The sequence below is a fragment of the Mobula birostris genome, chromosome 2 (genome assembly GCF_030028105.1).
Source record: "Mobula birostris isolate sMobBir1 chromosome 2, sMobBir1.hap1, whole genome shotgun sequence".
Taxonomy (NCBI): domain Eukaryota; kingdom Metazoa; phylum Chordata; class Chondrichthyes; order Myliobatiformes; family Myliobatidae; genus Mobula; species Mobula birostris.
In genome coordinates this window covers 169,814,264-169,837,748 of record NC_092371.1, presented here as the reverse complement: position 1 = coordinate 169,837,748, position 23,485 = coordinate 169,814,264, and the positions used below count along the sequence as shown (strand labels likewise).

At 44.3% G+C, this 23,485-nt stretch overlaps 1 protein-coding gene across 1 annotated transcript in view; it reads left to right on the top strand.

Moving 5' to 3' along the window:
• Nucleotides 1-2,455: 2,455 nt before the first annotated feature.
• Nucleotides 2,456-23,485, top strand: part of LOC140211013 (pecanex-like protein 2) — a 270,987-nt gene continuing 249,957 nt past the window's right edge. Inside the window, 3 exon segments of the mRNA XM_072280359.1 lie at nucleotides 2,456-2,726; nucleotides 11,738-11,955; nucleotides 17,558-17,675. Of these exon segments, the coding sequence (XP_072136460.1) occupies nucleotides 2,574-2,726; nucleotides 11,738-11,955; nucleotides 17,558-17,675 (489 nt within the window). The 5' untranslated portion in view covers nucleotides 2,456-2,573.

Sequence of the window (23,485 nt, the reverse complement as noted above, 5' to 3'; positions counted from 1 at the left end):
TCTGGCTAAGTGAAGGGGCAGAGACTGTTGAAGAAGCCAGGTGTCTGCAGAAGGACTTAGACAGATCAGGGGAATACACAAAGAAGGGGTAGATTCCAAGGAAGTTCAATGGAGGTTCCCAACAATGATCCCTGGAGTGAAAGGATTAACATATGAGGAGCATTTGATATTTCTGGGCCTGTGCTCACTAGAATTTAGAAGAATGTGCATGGTCATACACTTTGGCAGAACGAGTAAAGGTGTGGACAATTTTCTAAGTGGGGAGAAAATTCAAAATTCTGAGGGGAAAGGGGTTTGAGAACCCTCATGTAGAATTTCCCAAAGGTTAACTTGCAGGTTGAGTCAGTGATAAGGAAGGCAAATGCAGTGCTAGCATTCATTTTGATGCGCTGGCATTGGAGAGGGTCCAAAGGATGTTCACGAGAATTATCCCAGCAATGAAAGGATTAACATATGAGGAGTATTTGAAATCTCTGGGCCTGTACTCACTAGAGTTTAAAAGAATGAGGGTGGATCTTATTGAAATCTATGGGATACTGAAAGGCCTCAATAGAGTGTATATGGAGAGGATGTTTTCCGAAGTGGGGGAGTCTAAGACCAGAGAACACAGCCTCAGAATTGATGGATGTTCCACATTCACACCACCCTCAGAGAAGATCCTCCTCAGGTTCTCCTTAAAATCTGGTAAAATGCAAACTTAGGATTTCTAAAGCAAATCTTCAGTTCTAAAGATTAGTTCTATTTGTCTCATGTGCATGCAAACATCAAAACGTACAGTGAAATGCATCACTTGCTAGGATTGCGCTTGGGGCAGCCATTTAATTGATTAGGCACAACATTGTGGATGGAAGGGCCTGTTCCTGTGCTGTACTGTTCTACATTTTAAAACAAACTCAAATTATCGGCAGTACAGGTATCCCTCCAACTCCTACTGTTCTCCAGGTTATAGCATCTCTCTTGGTTACTTCTGCCACATTCTCAAGCTGAAACAGATACTGTTAAACAATGAAAGTGTAGGTTTTTCTTCAAAGTTCGAAGTAAATTTATTACCTAAATATGTATATGTCAGCATTTTGTAACTTTTTTGTAACTCTGTCAGCATATACTACCTTGAGATTCATTTTCTTGCAGGGATTCACAGGAAGAAATAAATATAATAGAATGAAAAACTAATACTACGCATATTTATTTCCTATTCTTGTGAGATTTCTTTCACTAAATAGGTATCACTGAAGGATTGTTCCCAGTCCCTGTTTCCAGCCCTGAGGCCTTGTCCAGCTATGTGACAGATATTCCATCCCTTTGCTTGCAAATCAGAATTTACACTCTAACACAGCAATGGCCTGCCCTGTTGTGGGCTTAACATGATACTGCAGTCTCTGAGCCATTTTGTCTGACTAGGTTAGGCTGGTTGGGTAATTAACACAGAATAGATTCAAGATTGCCTAATGTCATTTACAGGACGCAAGCATAAAGGAGAATGAAATAACCGTTATTCTGGATCCAATGCAGCACAAAACAAACACAATAAGATAAAGAACAGAATAAATATAAATATTCAAGTCCATAAATATTGCATGTCCATAAAGGCACTGGAGTATCTGTACATAAGGTGACTTACAGGAAATGATAAGGCTTGTAAGGGGGGGTGTTAAGGTTTGTTAGTGGATATTGGCTAGGATTTGAAGTTTGAATCCAGGACTAACACCATTGTGGCTCTGGGCATTGATTTCCACAGAGGCTGCTTCACCTTTCAAGGGAAGCAAATTCAGATGTTTCCAATAGTGGAAGAGTCTAGAACCAGAGGACACAACTTCAGAGTAAAAGGACATCACTTTAGAACAGAGATGAGGCGGAATTCCTTTAGCCAGAGGATGGCAAAGCTGTGGAGGGGGGGTGAAGGGGAGTGGGGGGGGTAAGAAGAAGTGGAGAGGGAGGAGGGGGGAATGGAGGGGGTGTGGAGTGGAAGGGAGGGGGAGAGGGTGTTGGGGAGGTGGAGAAGGGGAGAGAGGGTGGGGAAAGGGGAGAGGGGTGGTGGGGGAAAGGGGAGAGGGGTGGTGGGGAAGGGGAGAAGGGGGAGTGGGGAGAAGGGGGAAGAAGGGGGAGTGGGGAGAAGGGGAGAAGAGGAAGCAGGAAGAAGAGGAGGAAGAAGAGTTGTGGTGGGGCGAGAGGAGTGGGTGGTGATGAGAGGGGTGGGGGCGTGGGAAGAGGGGGTATGAGAAGAGGAGGAATGCTCTAAACAGGAGGGGGATGGATGGGAGGAGAAGAGGGGTTGTGAGAAGGGGGGTGTTGAGGAGAGTGGCAGGGCGAGAAGTGGGGGGGGTGCGAGAGAAGGGGGGAGAAGAGGTGGGGCGAAGTGGGGGAGAGCCAGGGAGGGAGAAATGAGAACGATGAACCAGGTAGATGACCGATCTCAGACCCAGGGGGCCACAGCAACGGGATGACCGGGAGTAACCCCGCCTCGCTGCAGTATAAAGGATGATGGGAAGGAAACAGAGCCGGCGACATGGCGGTGGCGATGGTGTGGAGCCCGGCCCGGTAGTCCCCGGCCAGTGACGGACACAGGGTCCGGTATGGGCTGGCAACTGGCTGTAATCCTTCGGCGGGGGGTGTGGGCGGCGATAACTGGCGGCTGTTACCTGGAGCCGCAGCAGAGCGGCTTCTCCAATACTTTCCACCTGTACGTATGGATCGCGCTGCTCGGAGCTCCGTTCGTCCTGCACCTGGTGAGTGTCCGGGGCCTGAGGGCACCGAGGGGTGACGGCTTGGGACAGGGCTGTAGCTGAGGGCAAAAGAGGGCGGGGCCTGGGAGGAGGGCACTCCAGGGCGGGACCTGATGTTACGAAGAGTGGGGTTCTGGAGACGGGTGGTGCCTGTCAGGATGAGGGGCGGAGCCTGAGGTGGGTGTGGTAACTTTGGGGTGGGGCCTGAGGAAGAGTCCTGACTTGAGGGATGGGCGGGCGGGGTGGAGAACAGATGCAGAGACAGTGATATGGGGGGGGGGGTCACCTATTTGTAGACCCAGGGGACAGCTGCAGTGTTGGGGTCACCCAGGAGTAAATGTAAGGATAGGGTTAGGAGGAAGTGTAGGGACTATGTCTGGGGCTGGGAGCAGGGACAGGGATATGGATCAGGGTGTGATCTGTATGGGGGCAAGGTTTCTGTCCACCTGAGGTTCGGAAGTGTACACATGGAAGACAGTTTAACATACACGAAGTGCTAAAGGAACTCAGCAGGTCAAACAGCATCTGTGGAGTATTCTGTAGGCCCCCTGGTAGCAGCAGATTGGGAGGCAGATTTTGGAAAGGTGCAAAAATAACAGGGTTGTTATCATGCGTGTCTTTAACTTCTCTAATGTTGATTGCCACCTGATTAGTTCCAAGAGTTTAGACGGGGCAGAGTTTGTTAAGTGTGTCCAGGACGGATTCCTGTCACAGTATGTTGACAGGCCGACTTGGGGGAATGCCATACTAGATCTAGTATTAGGTAACGAACTGGGTCAGGTCACAGATCTGCTCCCCGGCCTTTAACATTATCATGGAAAAGAATAGAATCAGAGAGGACAGGAAATTTTTAAATTGAGGAAGGGCAAATTATGAGGCTATGAGGCTATAAGGCTAGAACTTAAGGATGTGAATTGGGATGATGTTTTTGTAGGGACATGTACTATGGACATGTGGTCGATGTTAAGGGATCTCTTACAGGATGTTAGAGATAAATTTGTCCCGGTGAGTAAGATAAAGAATGGTAGGGTGAACGAACCATGGGTGACAAGGGAGGTAGAGAATCTAGTCAAGTGGAAGACGGCAGCATACATGAGGTCTAGGAAGCAAAGATCAGATGGGTCTACTGAGGAATATAGGGTAGCAAGAAAGGAGCTTAAGAAGGGGCTGAGGAGAGCAAGAAGGGGGCATGAGAAGCTCTTGGTGAGTAGGGTAAAGGAAAATCTCAAGGCATTCTTCAATTATGTGAAGAACAAAAGGATGACAGGAGTGAAGATAGGACCGATTAGAAATAAAGGTGGGAAGCTGTGCCTGGAGGCTGTGGAAGTGAGCGAGGTCCTCAATGAATACTTCTCTTCGGTATTCACCAATGAGACGGAACTTGATGACGGTGAGGACAATATGAATGAGGTTGATGTTCTGGAGCATGTTGATATCAAGGGAGAAGAGGTGTTGGAGTTGCTAAAATACATTAGGACGGATAAGTCCCTGGGGCCTGACGGAATATTCCCCAGGCTGCTCCATGAGGTGAGGGAAGAGATTGCTGAGCCTCTGACTAGGATCTTTATATCCTCATTGTCCATGGGAATGGTACCGGAGGATTGGAGGGAGGCGAATGTTGTCCCCTTGTTCAAAAAAAGGTAGTGGGGATAGTCCGGGTAATTATAGACCAGTGAGCCTTGCGTCTGTGGTGGGAAAGCTGTTGGAAAAGATTATTAGAGATAGGATCAATGGGCATTTAGAGAACCATGGTCTGATCAGGGACAGTCAGCATGGCTCTGTGAAGGTCAGATCATGTCTAACAAGCCTGATAGAGTTCTTTGAGGAGGTGACCAGGCATATAGATGAGGGTAGTGCAGTGGATGTGATCTATATGGATTTTAATAAGGCATTTGACAAGGTTCCACACGGTAGGCTTATTCAGAAAGTTAGAAGGCATGGGATCCAGGGAAGTTTGGCCAGGTGGATTCAGAATTGTCTTGCATGCAGAAAGCAGAGGGTGATGGTGGAGGGAGTACATTCGGATTGGAGGGTTGTGACGAGTGTCCCACAAGGATCTGTTCTGGGACCTCTATTTTTCATAATTTTTGTTAATGACCTGGATGTGGGGGTAGAAGGGTGGGTTGGCAAGTTTGCAGATGACACAAAGGTTGGTGATGTTGTGGATAGTGTAGAGAATTGTCAAAGATTGCAGAGAGATATTGATAGGATGCAGAAGTGGGCTGAGAAGTGGCAGATGGAGTTCAACCTGGAGAAGTGCGAGGTGGTGCACTTTGGAAGGACAAACTCCAAGGCAGAGTACAAAGTTAATGGCAGGATACTTGGTAGTGTGGAGGAGCAGAGGGATCTGGGGGTACATGTCCACAGATCCCTGAAAGTTGCCTTACAGGTAGACTGGGTAGTTAAGAAAGCTTTTGGGGTGTTAGCCTTTCATAAGTTGAGGGATAGAGTTTAAGTGTCGCAAGGTAATGATGCAGCTCTATGAAACTCTGGTTCGGCCACACTTGGAGTACTGTGTCCAGTTCTGGTCGCCTCACTGTAGGAAGGATGTAGAAGTACTGGAAAGGGTACAGAGTGGATTTATCAGGATGCTGCCTGGTTTTGAGAGTATGGATTATGATCAGAGATTAAGGGAGCTAGGGCTTTACTCTTTGGGGAGAAGGAGAATGAGAGGAGACATGATAGAGGTGTACAAGATAATAAGAGGAATAGATAGAGTGGATAGCCAGCGCCTCTTCCCCAGGGCACCACTGCTGAATACAAGAGGACATGGCTTTAAGGTAAGGGGTGGGAAGTTCAAGGGGGATATTAGAGGAAGGTTTTTTTACTCAGAGAGTGGTTGGTGTGTGGAATGCACTGCCTGAGTCAGTGGTGGAGGCAGATACACTAGTGAAATTTAAGAGACTACTAGACAGGTATATGGAGGAATTTAAGGTGGGGGGGTTATATGGGAGGCAGGGTTTGAGGGTCAGCACAACGTTGTGGGCCGAAGGGCCTATACTGTGCTGTACTATTCTGTGTTCTAAGAAAGGAATAAACAGTTGACATTTCAAGCCAAGACCCTTCTTCAGGACCAGAAAGGAAGGGGAGAGGTGCCAGAATAAAAAGATTGGGGGAGGGGAAGGAGGGCTAGCTAGAAGGTGATTGTTGAAGCCAGTTAGGTGGGGAAGAAGGAATCTGATAGGAAATGAGAGTGGACAATGGGAGAAAGGGAAGAGGGAGAGGTACAGGGGGAGGTGATAGGCAAGTTAGGAGGCCAGAGTGGGGAATAGAAGAAGGGGGAGGGGAAAAATCACTGGAAGGAGAAATTAATGTTCATGCCAGTAGGTTGAAGGCTACCTAGACGGAATATGACGTGCTGCTCCTCTGCCCTGAGAGTGGCCTCATCGTGGCAAAGACAGAGGTTAGGGAATGACGTCGGGATAGGAATTAAAATGGTTGTCCACAGGGAAATTCCTGTTTGAGCGGATGAAGTGGAGGTGCTCGACAAAGCAGCCCCCCCCCCCCCAATTTATGTTGGGTCTCACCAGTGTAGAGGAGGTCGCATTAGGAATACCAGATGGAATTGATGGCCTCAACAGACTCACAGGTGAAGTGTTGCCTCAACTGTTTGGCCAGGAGTCTGATATGGGGTGAGGAGCTGCCCTGGGCTGAGTGGCTTGTGAATGAGAAGGCAGTTAGAGTTGGAAAAAGATTAAAGGAAGAAAATGCATGTTTAGGTGAGAGGACAAGTTTGAGAGAAAGTACATTGCCAGTGGAGCAGATGATGGTAGAGGGAAGGAGGAGAGGAGGTATAAAGTAAGGGGAAAGTATGGCAAGTTTGGCTTAGAAACAGAACATAAAAACTCATTGGAGACTTCATCAGGACCGACGAAGGGACTCATCCCAAAACATCGGCTGTTTATTCCCCTCCATTGATATTCTCCGACCTACTGAGTTCCTCCAGCATTCTGTGTGTGTTGCTCTGAATTTCCGGTATTTACAGAATCTCTCGTGTTTCTGCAAATTCCTTCTATATTACATGTTTACAAGCATGCTTTTTGATGTGCTAAGGGTTGTGTAGGTGAATAGAATCCCATAGTAACATACACAAAATGTTGGAAGAACTCAGCATCTCAGGCAGCATCAATGAAAAGGAATAAAGAGTTGATGTTTCGGGCCAAAACCATTCACTAGGAGATTGTATGTTCTCCCCGTGACCGCATGAGTTTCCTCTGGGTGCTCTGGTTTTCTCCCACATTCCAAAGATGTACGTGTTAGGGTTAGTAAGTAGTGGACTTCTTATGTTGCCGTCAGAAGCATTGCTGACTGCTGGCTGCCAGGCACATCTCCACGCAAATAATGCATTTCACTGTATGTTTCAATGTACATGTGACAAATACAGCTACTCTTTATCTTTAGATGTAACAATCAAACATCCAATACATTTGTTGTTGAGTTCCTCTCCGCGCCTTGTGGTGCATCAGGTAGCAACTGCTATTTCTTTACCATTTGTCTGTTTTTTATGAGGCGGAGTTCCTAGATCAACGCTCATCCTAGCACGGATGGAAAGCGTGCAAGGAGCCAGTCCTCAAAGTCCAGTGCTGATGCCAGTACACCACCAGGCGGCTAATTCCTATGAATGGCCGAACTAGTTTCCACTTTTAGTAATTATTCTTTCTTAGCCAAATTATGTACTTTTGATGCCATTCATAAAAATACTGAGGAGATATGGTTACCATATCAAGTGATTTTGTGTATTTTCTGACTTGCGGATCATAAGACATAGGATCAGAATTAAGTCATGTGGCCCATTGAGTCTGCTCCACCATTCCATCATGGTTAATTTATTATCCCTCTAAACCCCATTCTTCTGACTTCTCCCTATAACCTTTAACTCCTTGACTAATCAAGAACATATTAACCTATGCTTAAAATGACTTGGCCTTCACAGCCATTTGTGGCAATGAATTCCATAGATTTACTATCCTCTGGCTAAAGAAATTCCTCTTTATCTCTGTTGTAAAGGGGCGTTCCTCTATTCTGAGGGTGTGCTGTCTGGTCCTAGACTCCCCGACGTATTGGAAACATCTTCTGAACATCCACTTTATCTACTGAAGGCCTTTAAGTATTTAGTAAGTTTCAATGAGATACTAAATTCCAGCAAGTACAGCCCCAGAACCATCAAATGCTCCCCATAGTTTAATCTTCTCATTTCTGGAATCATTTTCATGAGCCAAAATCAATTTGTATATGAATGTAAAAATAGAGCCCATTCATAAGTTGGGGATGGCCCGAGCATACAAACTGCACACTGATAGTGCAGGAAAACCATATTGAACCAGATTTGCTGCTCTATTAACTTGTGTATAACTCCTCACTATTGAAGGAATAGGCAACTCTAGATGGTAGCAAAGCTCTTCAACGTAGAACAGTACAGCAAAGTTCAGTCATTTTGGTTGAAGATGTAGTGCTGACCTTTTAACCTGTTCCAAGATCAAACTAAGCCTTTCCTCCTATATAGCTCCCCATTTTTCTACCATTCATGTGTCTATATAAGAGTTTCTTAAAAGTCCCTGATGTATCTGACTATACCACCATTCCTGGCCGCACAAGCGTTCCATGCAACCACCATTCTTTCTGTAATAGGTTTATCTCTGACATACCCCCCCCCCACTATATACTTTCCTCCTATTACCTTAAAATTATACCCCTTGTTTTAGCCATTTCTGCCCTGGGGAAGAAGTTTCTGGGTGTCTGCTTGAAGTTTCTGATTCCTATTGAATGCAGTGACTTGGAACTTCATCCAAGGACCAGACAAATTGAGTTGAGTGGGAAAAGCTGTGACCAAAGGAGTTCAAAGGTGAGATCAAGGGTCCAAGAAAGACCTTTTCTATTTGGAAAAGCCTAAAAGTTGTTTTTAAAAAAAAAAAGAAAGAAAGAAAGAAAAGTAACATGAGAATCAGGATGCACATTCACCGAAAGCAGGGTGAAAACTGGTTATTGACACTGGCTTTGAGGGAGGGGGTTCAAAGTAGGTTTATTTTCAAAGTACATGTACAAAGTACTACCATAAGATTCATTTTCTTATGGGCATTCATAGTAAGTACCAAGAAACAGAAAAAATAATAGTCATAATAACTAAGCAATAAAGCAGACCACAGTACGTGTGCTTGCAACATTCTGTGTCCGACAGAGTGATCAGCAGCACTGGGCTCCACAGGGGACTATCTTGTCTCCCTTTCTCTTCACCATTTACACCTCGGACTTCAACTACTGCACAGGATCTTGTCATCTTCAGAAGTTTTCGGATGACTCTGTCATAGTTGGATGCATCAGCAAGGGAGATGAGGCTGAGTACAGGGCTACGGTAGGAAACTTTGTCACATGGTGTGAGCAGAATTATCTGCAGCTTAGTGTGAAAAAGACTTAAGGAGCTGGTGGTGGACCTGAGGAGAGCTAAGGTACCAGTGACCCCTGTTTCCATCCAGGGGGTCAGTGTGGACATGGTGGAGGATTACAAATACCTGGGCATACGAATTGACAATAAACTGGACTGGTCAAAGAACACTGAGGCTGTCTACAAGAAGGGTCAGAGCTGTCTCTATTTCCTGAGGAGACTGAGGTCCGTTAACATCTGCCAGACGATGCTGAGGATGTTCTATGAATTTGTGGTGGCCAGTGCTATCATGTTTGCTGTTGTGTGCTGGGGCAGCAGGCTGAGGGTGGCAGACACCAACAGAATCAACAAACTTATTCGTAAGGCCAGTGATGTTGTGGGGATGGAACTGGACTCTCTCACGGTGGTATCTGAAAAGAGGATGCTGTCCAAGTTGCATGCCATCTTGGTCAATGTCTCCCATCCACTAGATAATGTACTGGTTGGGCACAGGAGTACATTCAGCCAGAGACTCATTCCACCGAGATGCAGCACAGAGCGTCATAGGAGGTCATTCCTGCCTGTGGCCATCAAACTTTACAACTCCTCCCTTGGAGGGTCAGACACCCTGAGCCGATAGGCTGGTCCTGGACTTATTTCATAATTTACTGGCATAATTTACATATTACTATTTAACTATTTATGGTTCTATTACTATTTATTATTGATGGTGCAACTGTAACGAAAACCAATTTCCCCCAGGATCAATAAAGTATGACTATGACTATAAATATCAAGAACGTGATTTGAAAAATCCTTGGAAGTGAGACCATAGATTGTGGGAACAGTTCAGTGTTGGGGTGAGTGATCCCCCTGGATCAAGAGCCTGTTGTTTGAGGGTTAATAACTGTTCCTGAACCTGCTAGTGTGGATCCTGAGGCTCCTATATCTCCTTCTGGGTGGCAACAGCGAGAAGAGAACATGGCCTGAATGGTGGCTCTCCTTGACAATGAATGCTGCTTTCCTGCAACTGTGCTCATTGGTGGGGAGGGCTTTACCGGTGATGGACTGGGCTGTATCCACTACCTTTTGTTTGTTAAGGGGGAAGGGATTCTGAGGGAGATGGGGAGCAGAGGATCAAGGGTTGGGACAGTGACAGGGACTGCAAGAGTGTATGTCAGAATGAAGTGTCTTGTCCACAAAGGTGACTAGTCAGAGTATGACTAGCGGGGAGTTGGAGTAATCTGATTATGATGGAGCAGACAGCACTGAGGCAACTTTTCCAGAGGGATTTACTGGTGTAAGTTTGATTAGGGTTGTTTGTGACAACACAGATTCAGTATCACCCAAAGCAAAATTTTCATCCAAGTAACTGTGATTATTCTATCCTGGCCCTTCTTTCACAGTTTGCTATGTTTCATCTCTCTGTTTGAAAAAGCAAGGGTGACAGTACACAGGAACAAAGTAAGTGCAGTAGCTGACATCCCATACTCTGCTTTTGATCATTCTGCATTTTGTCGTGAAGCTTAGAGGACAGGTCACTTAATATTGAGAAGTGCTGGATCCTGATCTCTCCAGCAAGTCAACAACCCAGTACCAACAAAAGCACCTCCAGGTCTCGGGTAGAAGGAGACTGTTCAGTACTTCAGCGATCAACTGTACATGGAATAATAGATATTAACAGCATTCCCAAAAAATGGGTTTCTTCACTGTTCAGCAGAGCAATCGTGAAAGATTGTATTCAGCGACCAGATTAAAGGTGATTGACAAAAGAACCAGAAGTGATACAATTTCAAGTTCAAGTTTATTGTCATCTGACTGCACATATATACAACCAAATGAAACAATGTTCCACCAAACCATGTTGCACATAGAGCACTTTAAACAAAATATTACCACAAATAAGATAATAAAATATAATTTGAAGTACATGTAGTCCGCAGCACAGTAAAGAGTGAACAGAAGACAGTGCAATAAGCTGTTAACAGCTTGCTGTCGTAGTGATAAGACTTCAGTGATAGCAGGGTATTCATTAGTCTCGCAGCTGTTACCCAGTCTGGCAGTCTAATCTTGATGCTCCTGTACCTTCTTCCTGATGCTAGTGCGTCAAAGAGATTGTGTGGTGGGTGGTAAGGATTTTCAGCAATGCTTTGAGCTCTTTGTATACAACACTCCTGATAAGTGTCACAAATGGGGGAGAGACCCCGGTGATCCTCTCAGCGGTTTTCACTATCCTCTGTCGGGTCTTGCGGTCTGATGCCTTACAGCTTCTATACCACACAATGCTGCAGCCAGACAGGACACTCTTGATGGTGTCCTGCAGAAAGCTGTTAGCATGGGGGCCTTGAATGCTTTACTCTCCTCAGAAAGTGTATGTGCACCCCAAGGAACTTCGTGCTTTTCACTCTCTCCACGGCAGAGCCATTGGTGTGCAATGGCACTGAATGGCATTGTGTAGTATGGGAGCTGCAAGGAATCAGACTGTGCCTTCCTGAAGTCCACAATGATCTCTTTTGTCTTGTCTAAGTGGTGACTCGGGTTGCTGTTCTCACACAACTTCACAAGCCTCTCTATCTCCTCTCTGTATGCTGACTCTTCCAGTCCTTAAAAGACAACGAAGCTCTTGTTCGCTGAATCTTTCTGATCTGTTTTGCAGGCTGCATCTCCTAGCAAGGTCGCTCTTGGAATTTACTGTGGTTTGATAGCTCTCCTTTTTGCTGTGATAAAGACAATTAATTATCGACTTCACCTTATGTTTGAAGATGGAGAAATAATACATCAGAGTACCCAGGCTACGTCTTTCACAAAGGTTAAGACTGGATCTGGAGGACAGCACAATGATGAATCAGAATTGATGCTTTCTGTTAGTCCTGGGTAAGTGAATAACAATATCTAACCAACCTTAATAAAATGTACATGGAAATGCTCTTGTACCTACAAGATTATGAATAATCTTAATTTTGTTTTGTAGCATCAGCTGTGCCTCAGTGGTAACACCTCTGCTTCTGCTCAGAAGGTTGTGGTTTTAAGGACCTCTCCAGGGCTTTGACAACACAATCCTCACATCCACACTTGTAGTATCTTCGGAGGGAAATAAATAGTCAATGTTTTGGACCGACACCTTTCATTGGATGAAGGGTCTTGGCTCAAATTGTCAACTGTTCATTCCCCTCCATAGATGCTCCCTAACATGCTATGTAACATGCGTACTCTGATAATAAATTTTACTTTGACTTTGCACTGAATGGTGTTCATTTAACTTTTCCACAATTTTATCCATTTTTTTAAGAATGTACTAAGTTTCAGAAGTATGGATTGTTACCACTGAGAAGGTTATGAATTCTATTCCAGAGATTGGAACACAAAAGTGATTCTGACACTCCAGCATATGAATAAGGGAAAAAAACACATACAATTGGAGATGTTGTTTTTACGAAAGCTGCTAAACAGGCCCTGTTATGTATGCGTGGAGTGAGAATGACAGCAGAGTAATGTAATTAAAGGTTTTTACTGATTCATGTGAGCAACGGTACACACAGGGCAACATAGTGTTGGAATGGGCCCGCAGAGGCAAGGATCATGCACACTTGAAAGCCTGTGCAAAAAGAGAGAGCCCTGCACATGTAGAAGGCCCAAACGACTCTGCACAATCAGTCGGTGCAAATGCACTTACCACATTCTCGCAATATGGTTCAGGTACCATCAGCCTTCTCGGGTAGATTGTGTCCTGAATAGGAGCATGGTGCCCTGGGCAATGTTTATCAAAACTATAGCCTCAATGACTATCATCCAGTAGCACTTACATCCATTGTGAGGAAGTGCTTTGAGAGGTTGGTGATGGAGCACATCAACTCTTGCCTGAGGAACGACTTAGATCCGCTCCAATTTGCATTCTGTTGCAACGGGTCAACAGAAGATGCCATTTCATTGGTTCTTCACTCAACCCTTTTAGAACATCTGGACAGTGAAGATGCTTACATCAGGATGCTTTTCATTGACGGCAGCTCTATATTCAACACAATCATACTCAAAACTAATCAATAGGCTTCAATACCTTCTTGTGCAACTGGATCCTCAATTTCTTCACTTGCAGATCCCAGTCATCATTTGTCTGCCTCTGTTGTGTGTGGTTTTTCATTGATTCTATTATGTTTCTTTGTACTTACAGTGAATGCCCACAAGAAAATGAAGCTCAGGGTAGTATATGTTGACAAATATGGAGATTATATGGTTGTTATCACATTGTGGTTTGTAGGAATTTGCAAATTGGCTCCTGTTTTTCCTGCACTAAATCAGTGACTATGCTTCAAAAACGGACTTCATAGGCTCTAAATTATTCTGGGAAAACCAGAGACTGAACAGTGCTACTAAAATGCAGCTTTTTATTTCCTTTGAATCTGCTTCTGGTAATTCATTTTTCAGTGCATTCCTGATCATTAGAACTTGTCAGTATGAACTACACTGCCAACCAAGGGCTTGATCAGGAAGGATCACATGCAATGTTTTAGGAACAGATTCTTCCCCACCGCTTCAGATTTCTGAATCGACAATGACCCATGTACACTACCTCACTACTTTTTTTCTTTTCCTTTGCATTCTTTTTTACTACATATTTGATTTAGTATGTGTGTGTTTTTATATAAATACATTAAAAATGTGTGTGTGTGTATATACAGTGGCATGCAAAAGTTTGGGCACCCCGGTCAAAATTTCTGTTACTGTGAATAGTTAAGTGAGTAGAAGATGAACCGATCTCCAAAGTCATAAAGTTAAAGGTGAAACATTCTTTTCAACACTTAAGCAAGATTAGTGTATTATTTTTGCTTTATACAATTTTAGAGTGGGGAAAAAAAAGGAAAGGAACACCATGCAAAAGTTTGGGCACCCCGAGAGATTTGAGCTCTTAAATAACTTTTACCAAGGTCTCAGACCTTAATTAGCTTGTTAGGGCTATGGCTTGTTCACAATCATCATTAGGAAAGGCCAGATGGTGCAAATTTCAAAGCTTTATAAATACCCTGACTCCTCAAACCTTGTCCCAACAATCAGCAGCCATGGGCTCCTCTAAGCAGCTGCCTGGCACTAAGAAAATTAAAATAAATGATGCCCACAAAGCTGGAGAAGGCTATAAAAAGATAGCAAAGCATTTTCAGCTAGCCCTTTCCTCAGTTCGTATTGTAATTAAGAAATGGTAGTTAACAGGAACGGTGGAGGTCAAGCTGAGGTCTGGAAGACCAAGAAAACTTTCCGAGAGAACTCCTCATAAGCTTGCTAGAAAGGCAAATCAGAATCCCCGTTTGACTGCAAAAGACCTTCAGGAAGATTTAGCAGACTCTGGAGTGGTGGTGCACTGTTCTACTATGCACAAATATGACCTTCATGGAAGAGTCATCAGAAGAAAACCTTTCCTGCGTCCTCGCCACAAAATTCAGTGTCAGAAATTTGCAAAGGAACATCTAAACAAGTCCGGTGGACTGATGAAGTTAAAGTAGAACTTTTTGGCCACAATGAGCAAAGGTATGTTTGGAGAAAAAAGGGTACAGAATTTCATGAAAAGAACACCTCTCCAACTGCTAAGCAGAGGGGTGGATCGATCATGCTTTGGGCTTGTGTTGCAGCCAGTGGCATGGGGAACATCTCACTGGTAGAGGGAAGAATGAATTCAATTAGATACCAGCAAATTTTGGAAGCAAACATCACACCATCTGTAAAAAAGGCTGAAGATGAAAAGAGGATGGCTTCTACAACAGAATAATGATCCTAAGCACACCTCAAAATCCACAATGGACTACCTCAAGAGGCACAAGCTGAAGGTTTTGTCATGGCCCTCACAGTACCCCGACCTAAACATCATCGAAAATCTGTGGATAGACATCAAAGAGCAGTGCATGCAAGACAGCCCAAGAATCTCACAGAACTAGAAGGCTTTTGCAAGGAAGAATGGGTGAAAATCCCCCAAACAAGAACTGAAAGACTCTTAGCTGGCTACAAGCTGTGATACTTGCCAAAAGGGGCGTTACTAAGTACTGACCATGCAGGGTGCCCAAACTTTTGCTTTGGGCCCTTTTCCTTTTTTGTTATTTTGAAACTGTAAAAGGTAGAAATAAAAAAAAAAGTAATCTTAAAAATATTAAAGAAATGTGTCATCTTTAACTCTATGCCTTTTGGAAATCAGGTCATCTTTTACGTGCTTAGCTATTCACAGGAACAGAAATTTTGACTCGGGGTGCCCAAACTTTTGCATGCCACTGTATGTGTATATGTTTTTTTAAAAGTTAAGTGTGACAATATACTAATGCCACAAAAAAAAAGTCAGGACATATGCCAGTGATGTTAATCTTGATTCTGACTACAGTGAAGGGTTCCTCAGCCACTGGAGAAGGAGGGTCCTGGTTGGGTGAAGAAACCCCTCAATTATAGCAGTAGTATACCACCTCGGGCCCACGTGTGGCTGCAGCATGGAAAGCAATGACTATGAATGTAAAGAATGAAAAGGCGTTGCACTATTTATTCTTATAATTTTAAAAGTTATGGATAAAATTTATTTTGCTTAAAAAAAAATAATCACACTGCCATCACAATTCAGTACAAGTGTCTTCCTATATTGTGAAGAGCTGTTGAGATCTATGGAAGTTCAGAGTAAATTTATATCAAAGTACAATACTGTACAAGAGTCTTCGGCACACATATACATAGCTAAGACTTTTGTACAGTAGTCTGTTTGTCAGGGTGGAGCACCACAGATTGAGTGTAGGAGAAGTGGCAGAGAAGGAGTGCTGGGGCGGGGTGGTGGCATGGGCACAGACACACCCAGCCCTGAGACACCAGGCAAGGTCATTTGATTCAAAACAATTAGTTTATGTCTCTGGCACTTCTTGCTCCTTCCTCTCTCCCTTCCCTTTGACACACCTCTCCCTATACCCTTCTCACTCTCAGTCCACAATATCGACCCATATCAGAATCACATGTCATGAAATTTGTTGGTTTTTGTGTGATAGCACTACAGTAGAATACATAAAATTACTACAGAATTGTGCAAAAATCTTAGGCACCCTAGCTATGCACGTAAGACTTTTGTACAGTACTGTACCAATGTCATCCTGAGATTCATTTGCTTGCAGACTTCTGTTGCAGTAAGTACAAAGAAGTAGAGTAAAATCAATGAAAAACCGCACACAACAAAGAGAGACAAACAACCAATGTGCAAAAGATAACAATCTGTGAAAATACAAAAAACAAACACAAACAAAATGTGGTGGGTTCTGGTTAATTGGGACCAGTATGTTTTGGCCCAATTAGCTGAAGTTTCATGGAAATAGTTAATGTGATGTAAAAAAAAGACAATCTACCATTTAACTGAGTAACAAATTATCTATTTAAATGATATATAGAGCAAATTAGAATACCATCAATTGCAATACAGTACTATAAAACTGGTTCATAATAGTAATTGATGGTGTAATTTATCCAATGTACAGTGGCATGTTCTTCTGATTGTAAATGCACAAAATCAGTGCAGACATCTAGTGTAGATAATGGACTGCCTTCATACAATGCTATCAATGATTGCATCTGCAAATCTTCATTTTCATTGTCACATTCAAGATGATTGTTGATACCTTCAAATTCTTCGTAGTCCCTAACTTGTTGAAATAGTGAAATCACTTAATTTTCATTCCAGGCTGTTTCTGTCATCTCCAAGTCTGAATGTTGGAAACTGCAGTGAACAAAACGGTTCTGAGTTGTCTTACTGCTCATTTCTCATCAACTATCAGTAACAAAAATCACTGCTTTTTGAACAGAAGCACATGCAATTGACACTATTTTAAAAACTGTAGTGTCTAACGTCCACACAGTGCATGTATCTGATGCTAGCTAGTTAGAAACTGTTTGATAGCAGTCTTCTGCCCCAAGTATGCAGCATAGTGTCCCAAATAAATGAAAGGAATCCCAGCTATTTTCGCAATTAGTTTTTGTTCTTTAATAGTTGTCCGAAATAAGTGGCTGCCCTGATTAACCGATTGCCCAATTAACCGGATCCACTGCAATAATAATAAATAAATAATATCGAGGACATGAGTTGAAGTGACCTTGAAAATGAGTCCATAGGTTGTGGGATCAGTCTGGGATTCATGAAGTTCTCCCCTCTGGTTCAAGAGCCTGATGGTTGAGGGGTAATAACTGTTCCTGAACCTGTTGGTGTGGGACCTAAGGCTCCCATACCTCCTTCCTGATGGCAGTAGCAAGAAGAGAACATGGCCTGGGATGGTGGGGGTCCTTGATGACTGTTGCTTTCCTGCGACAATAGATATGCTCAGTGGTGGGGAGGGCTTTACCCATGATGGACTGGGCTATATCCACCACTTTTAAATTCTGTCAAAACCCTAGCTTGTGCTGTCACAATTCCTGCTGCTAATTGTTTTGATGTGTGACTGCCGTTTGTGGCATTTTCTTTATGACTGACGTCTTGCTGAAGTCGCAGGTATCATGTGCAAGATATCCAACTGACTGAATTCAGTAAGGATAAGTCAACACCACCAGTCCTCCACAGCTCTTGGCAGTCCATGCTTGATCCTGCAGTCAGTGACGATTCGGTAAGTGTTGTTATGGGTCAATACAGATCGTAAAACTAATTGCTTTGCCGCATACAACTGCAATGAATTTTATGCTGACATATTTTCATGCAATATCACTGGACAACAGTCCTCAGAAATTGTTTTTGTTTATGATAGGCCACTTGAAGCTGAACGCAAATATAATTTCAGACTACTTGTATCACGTAGCAATTTGGAGAAACAAAAAATTAACTTTTATTGAATATAATGTGTTTAATTGTATATTGTGCTAATGCTTTGCAATAGGCCAACTAAGCTAAAAATATTTTGTTGATGATTTTCATTTGTACTCAGTGTCTGAGGTTTCTCACTGAAGTGTCCAACAATAATCATCCAGCATTGATGGATTCCAGTTGCCCTGATGCCATTTCTCCATGACCGCAATGTCCTGGTGAAACCTTTTACTACGAACAGCACCAAGCTTTGCAGGGAAGAAGTCTAAGTGGGAATGCAGAAAATGACTCTTTAGTGACATGTTCATGGTTTTATATGCTTCAAGCATGTTGTCAACCAGCTGCACCTAGTTCGGTGCTCTGTAGTTGCTAAGAAAACTTTCAACAACATCCTTGCAACACACATCAAAGTTGCTGGTGAACGCAGCAGGCCAGGCAGCATCTCTAGGAAGAGGTACAGTCAACGTTTCAGGCAGAGACCCTTTGTCAGGACTAACTGAAGAAAGAGCTAGTAAGAGATTTAAAAGTGGGAGGGGGAGGGGGAGATCCAAAATGATAGGAGAAGACAGGAGGGGGAGGGATGGAGCCAAGAGCTGGACAGATGATTGGCAAAAGGGATATGAGAGGATCATGGGACAGGAGGCCCAGGGAGAAGGAAAGGGGGGGGGAACCCAGAGGGATGGGCAAGGGGTATAGTCAGAGGGACAGAGGGAGAAAAAGGAGAGCGAGAGAAAGAATGTGTGTATATAAATAACGGATGGGGTACGAGGGGGAGGTGGGGCATTAGCGGAAATTAGAAAAGTCAATGTTAATGCCATCAGGTTGGAGGCTACCCAGATGGAATATAAGGTGTTGTTCCTCCAACCTGAGTGTGGCTTCATCTTTACAGTAGAGGAGGCCATGGATAGACATGTCAGAATGGGAATGGGATGTGGAATTAAAATGTGTGGCCACTGGGAGATCCTGCTTTCTCTGGCGGACAGAGCGTAGGTGTTCAGCAAAGTGGTCTCCCAGTCTGCGTCGGGTCTCGCCAATATATAGAAGGCTGCACCGGGAGCACCGGACGCAGTATATCACCCCAGCCGACTCACAGGTGAAGTGTCGCCTCACCTGGAAGGACTGTTTGGGGCCCTGAATGATGGTGAGGGAGGAAGTGTAAGGGCATGTGTAGCACTTGTTCCACTTACAAGGATAAGTGCCAGGAGGGAGATCAGTGGGAAGGGATGGGGGGGGGGGGGGAATGGACAAGGGAGTCGCGTAGGGAGCGATCCTTGCGGAAAGCAGGGGAGGGCGGGGAGGGAAAGATGTGCTTAGTGATGGGATCCCGTTGGAGGTGGCGGAAGTTACGGAGAATAATATGTTGCACCCGGAGGCTGGTGGGGTGGTAGGTGAGGACGAGGGGAACCCTATTCCTAGTGGGGTGGCGGGAGGATGGAGTGAGAGCAGATGTGCGTGAAATGGGGGAGATGCGTTTGAGAGCAGAGTTGATGGTGGAGGAAAGGAAGCCCCTTTCTTTAAAAAAGGAAGACATCTCCCTCATCCTGGAATGAAAAGCCTCATCCTGAGAGCAGATGCGGCGGAGACGGGGGAATTGCGAGAAGGGGATGGCATTTTTGCAAGAGACAGGGTGAGAAGAGGAATAGTCCGGATAGCTGTGAGAGTCGGTAGGCTTATAGTAGACATCAGTAGATAAGCTGTCACCAGAGACAGAGACAGAAAGATCTAGAAAGGGGAGGGAGGTGTCAGAAATGGACCAGGTAAACTTGAGGGCAGGGTGAAAGTTGGAGGCAAAGTTAATAAAGTCAACGAGCTCCGCATGCGTGCAGGAAGCAGCGCCAATGCAGTCATCGATGTAGCGAAGGAAAAGTGGGGGACAGATACCAGAATAGGTACGGAACATAGATTGTTCCACAAAGCCAACAAAAAGGCAGGCATAGCTCGGACCCATGCGGGTGCCCATAGCTACACCTTTAATTTGGAGGAAGTGGGAGGAGCCAAAGGAGAAATTATTAAGAGTAAGGACTAATTCCGCTAGACGGAGTGGAGTGGTGGTAGAGGGGAACTGATTAGGTCTGGAATCCAAAAAGAAGTGGAGAGCTTTGAGACCTTCCTGATGGGGGATGGAAGTATATAGGGACTGGACATCCATGGTGAAAATAAAGCGGTGGGGGCCGGGGAACTTAAAATCATCGAAAAGTTTAAGAGCATGAGAAGTGTCATGAACATAGGTAGGAAGGGATTGAACAAGGGGGGATAAAACTGTGTCGAGGTATGCAGAGCCGAGTTTGGTGGGGCAGGAGCAAGCTGAGACAATAGGTCGGCCAGGACAGGCAGGTTTGGTAGGAGGTAGAAACAGGAAGTGCGAGGTGTGGGAACTATAAGGTTGGTAGCAGTGGATGGGAGATTCCCTGAGCGGATAAAGTGGGTAATGGTGTGAAAGACAATGGCCTGGTGCTCCTTAGTGGGGTCATGATCGAGGGGTAAATAAGAGGAGGTATCTCCAACTTTCACCCTGCCCTCAAGTTTACCTGGTCCATTTCCGACACCTCCCTCCCCTTTCTAGATCTTTCTGTCTCTGGAGACAGCTTATCTACTGATGTCTACTATAAGTCTACTGACTCTCACAGCTATCTGGACTATTCCTCTTCTCACCCTGTCTCTTGCAAAAATGCCATCCCCTTCTCGCAATTCCTCCGTCTCCACCGCATCTGCTCTCAGGATGAGGCTTTTCATTCCAGGACGAGAGAGATGTCCTCCTTTTTTAAAGAAAGGGGCTTCCCTTCCTCCACCATCAACTCTACTCTCAAATGCATCTCCCCCATTTCACGCACATCTGCTCTCACTCCATCCTCCCGCCACCCCACTAGGAATTGGGTTCCCCGGTCCTCATCTACCACCCCACCAGCCTCTGGGTCCAACATGTTATTCTCCGTAACTTCCGCCACCTCCAACGGGATCCCACCACTAAGCACATCTTTCCCTCCCCGCCCCCCCCCCCCCCGCTTTCCGCAAGGATCGCTCCCTACGCAACTCCCTTGTCCATTCGTTCCCTCCCCACTGATCTCCCTCCTGGCACTTATCCTTGTAAGTGGAACAAATGCTACACATGCTCTTGCACTTCCTCCCTTACCACCATTCAGGGCCCCAGACAGTCCTTCCAGGTGAGGCAACACTTCACCTGTGAGATGGCTGGGGTGATATACTGCGTCCGGTGCTCTCGATGTGGCCTTCTATATATTGGCGAGACCCAACGCAGACTGGGAGATCGTTTTGCTGAACACCTACGCTCTGTCCGCCAGAGAAAGCAGGATCTCCCAGTGGCCACACATTTTAATTCCACATCCCATTCCCATTCTGATATGTCTATCCACGGCCTCCTCTACTGTAAAGATGAAGCCATACTCAGGTTGGAGGAACAACATCTTATATTCTGTCTGGGTAACCTCCAACCTGATGGCATGAACATTGACTTCTCTAACTTCCGCTAGTGCCCCACCTCCCCCTCGTACCCCAACCGTTATTTATTTTTATACACACATCCTTTCTCCCACTCTCCTTTTTCTCCCTCTGTCCCTCTGACTATACCCCTTGCCCATCCTCTGGGTTTCCCCCCCCTCTCCCTTTTCCTTCTCCCCAGACCTCCTGTCCCATGATCCTCTCATATCCCCTTTGCCAATCACCTGTCCAGTTGTTGGCTCCATCCCTCCCCCTCCTGTCTTCTCCTATCATTTTGGATCTCCCCCTCCCCCTCCCACTTTCAAATCTCTTACTAGCTCTTTCTTCAGTTAGTCCTGATGAAGGGTCTCGGCCTGAAACGTCGACTGTACCTCTTCCTAGAGATGCTGCCTGGCCTGCTGCGTTCACCAGCAACTTTGATGTGTGTTGCTTGGATTTCCAGCATCTGCAGAATTCCTCGTGTTTGCATTTTTTAAAAACAACATCCTTGAATGCCTTCCATGCGATTTTCTCCGATCCCAATAGAAGTTCTTGGAATTGCCTATCATTGATGACTGGTTTGATTTGTGGACCAACAAAAATGCTTTCCTTAATCTTGGCGTCAGTTATTCTGACTTGAATTAAGAATTGAAATAGCAAATATAGGCAATTTCAGAGAAATGGCATGTGATAGGGAAATTTCATGCGATTTTCATGATTAGCTGTTCTAAATCCACAAGATTCACCCAAAAATATTCAGGAAACAAAATCTTTGTTGTCCAGTGTAGTTGCTTGCTGTACTTTCATCTTGCTTAACCCTGGCACTCATCATTTGCATGAACTATTCGCAGAATCAGTCACAACTCAGTGTGTGCCTTCGAGTCAGAATGTTGTTGATTCACGTCCAACTCTGGACAGCTGAACACATAATCCATACTGACATTCCTGAGAAGTGCTGCACTGTTGGAGGCGACATCTTTCAAAAAAGACATTAACCTGAGGTCTCATCTGTCCTTAGTTGGATTTTTTAAAAATCCCTACTATCGTTCAAAGTAGAACAGGGGAATTATCCTTGCTGGCTAATATCTATCCTTCAACCTATATTCAAACAAATCATATTGCCATTATAGAATTTCTCTTTGATATATGTATTGTGGCTGCATATTATCTGTATTGCTATGGTGACTATATTTCAAATGTATGTGCATCTGTCGATTTCAGATTTTAAAAATTGCATTAATTTCTGTTTGCAGAAAGGTGTTCTAAATTTTGGTGTTTCCTAATTTCACTTTTGAACCACATCAGAAGTAGTTTCTCTCTACCTATCTTGTTAGTACTTGTCACCTATGATATTTTACTTCTCTAAGTACTTGGGCTCCAGGCTCTTTCAAAATCTGCAATTTATAACTGCTCATCATTCAGAACTTTTTACTTCTATTCTTTTTAGATTGATTTGACTCCACAGAATCCTGTTGCTGCAGTTCATATCATAATATTTTCAATATCGTCCTCTCCTCAGGTCAGATATTGTAACTTACCAAACTCATTTGCTGAATTCCATCAAAGTTCATTGCAAGTATGTATGAATATTCAAGATTAATTAGTGAAATGTGTTGTTTCCATTGACAACCAACACAGTCTGAGAATTTTCTGAGAGCAGCCCACCAGTTTCACCATAGTTGTGGCACCAACATTACATGCCCACAATATTCAGCAGAACACGGAGCTAACAGACAACAAGACAGACACAACAACGCTAAATAAACTCCTTCCTTTCCCCTCTTTTCAGCCCCCACCAACTTCGGTCCTTAACAACGGGGATTGCCGTTGTTCGTCCTCAGTGCCTGCTGATCCCCTGTCCTTAGGGATCACTGTTAATGCTTTGACAGGAGTTGTTTGTTCTGTAGTACTGATGATGCAGTAAATATTTTAAGTAGTCTTCAATTTAGCACAACCTTCATTTATGCAGATGATGTTTTGAGAATGAGTTTAGAGAAAGTTTATGTCCAATTCAAGCAAGAACACCTTTCTTAGACTCATTTAAAAGATTTGCACTAATGTCATACAGTGCTGTAATGCTTCAAATTAGCAGAGAAGCTGGACTAAGAATAAGTAAGAAGTTTGATTTATTTTTCTGGTAAAACATGATTTTTTTTGTAAACATTGGCAGATGTTTGGGTC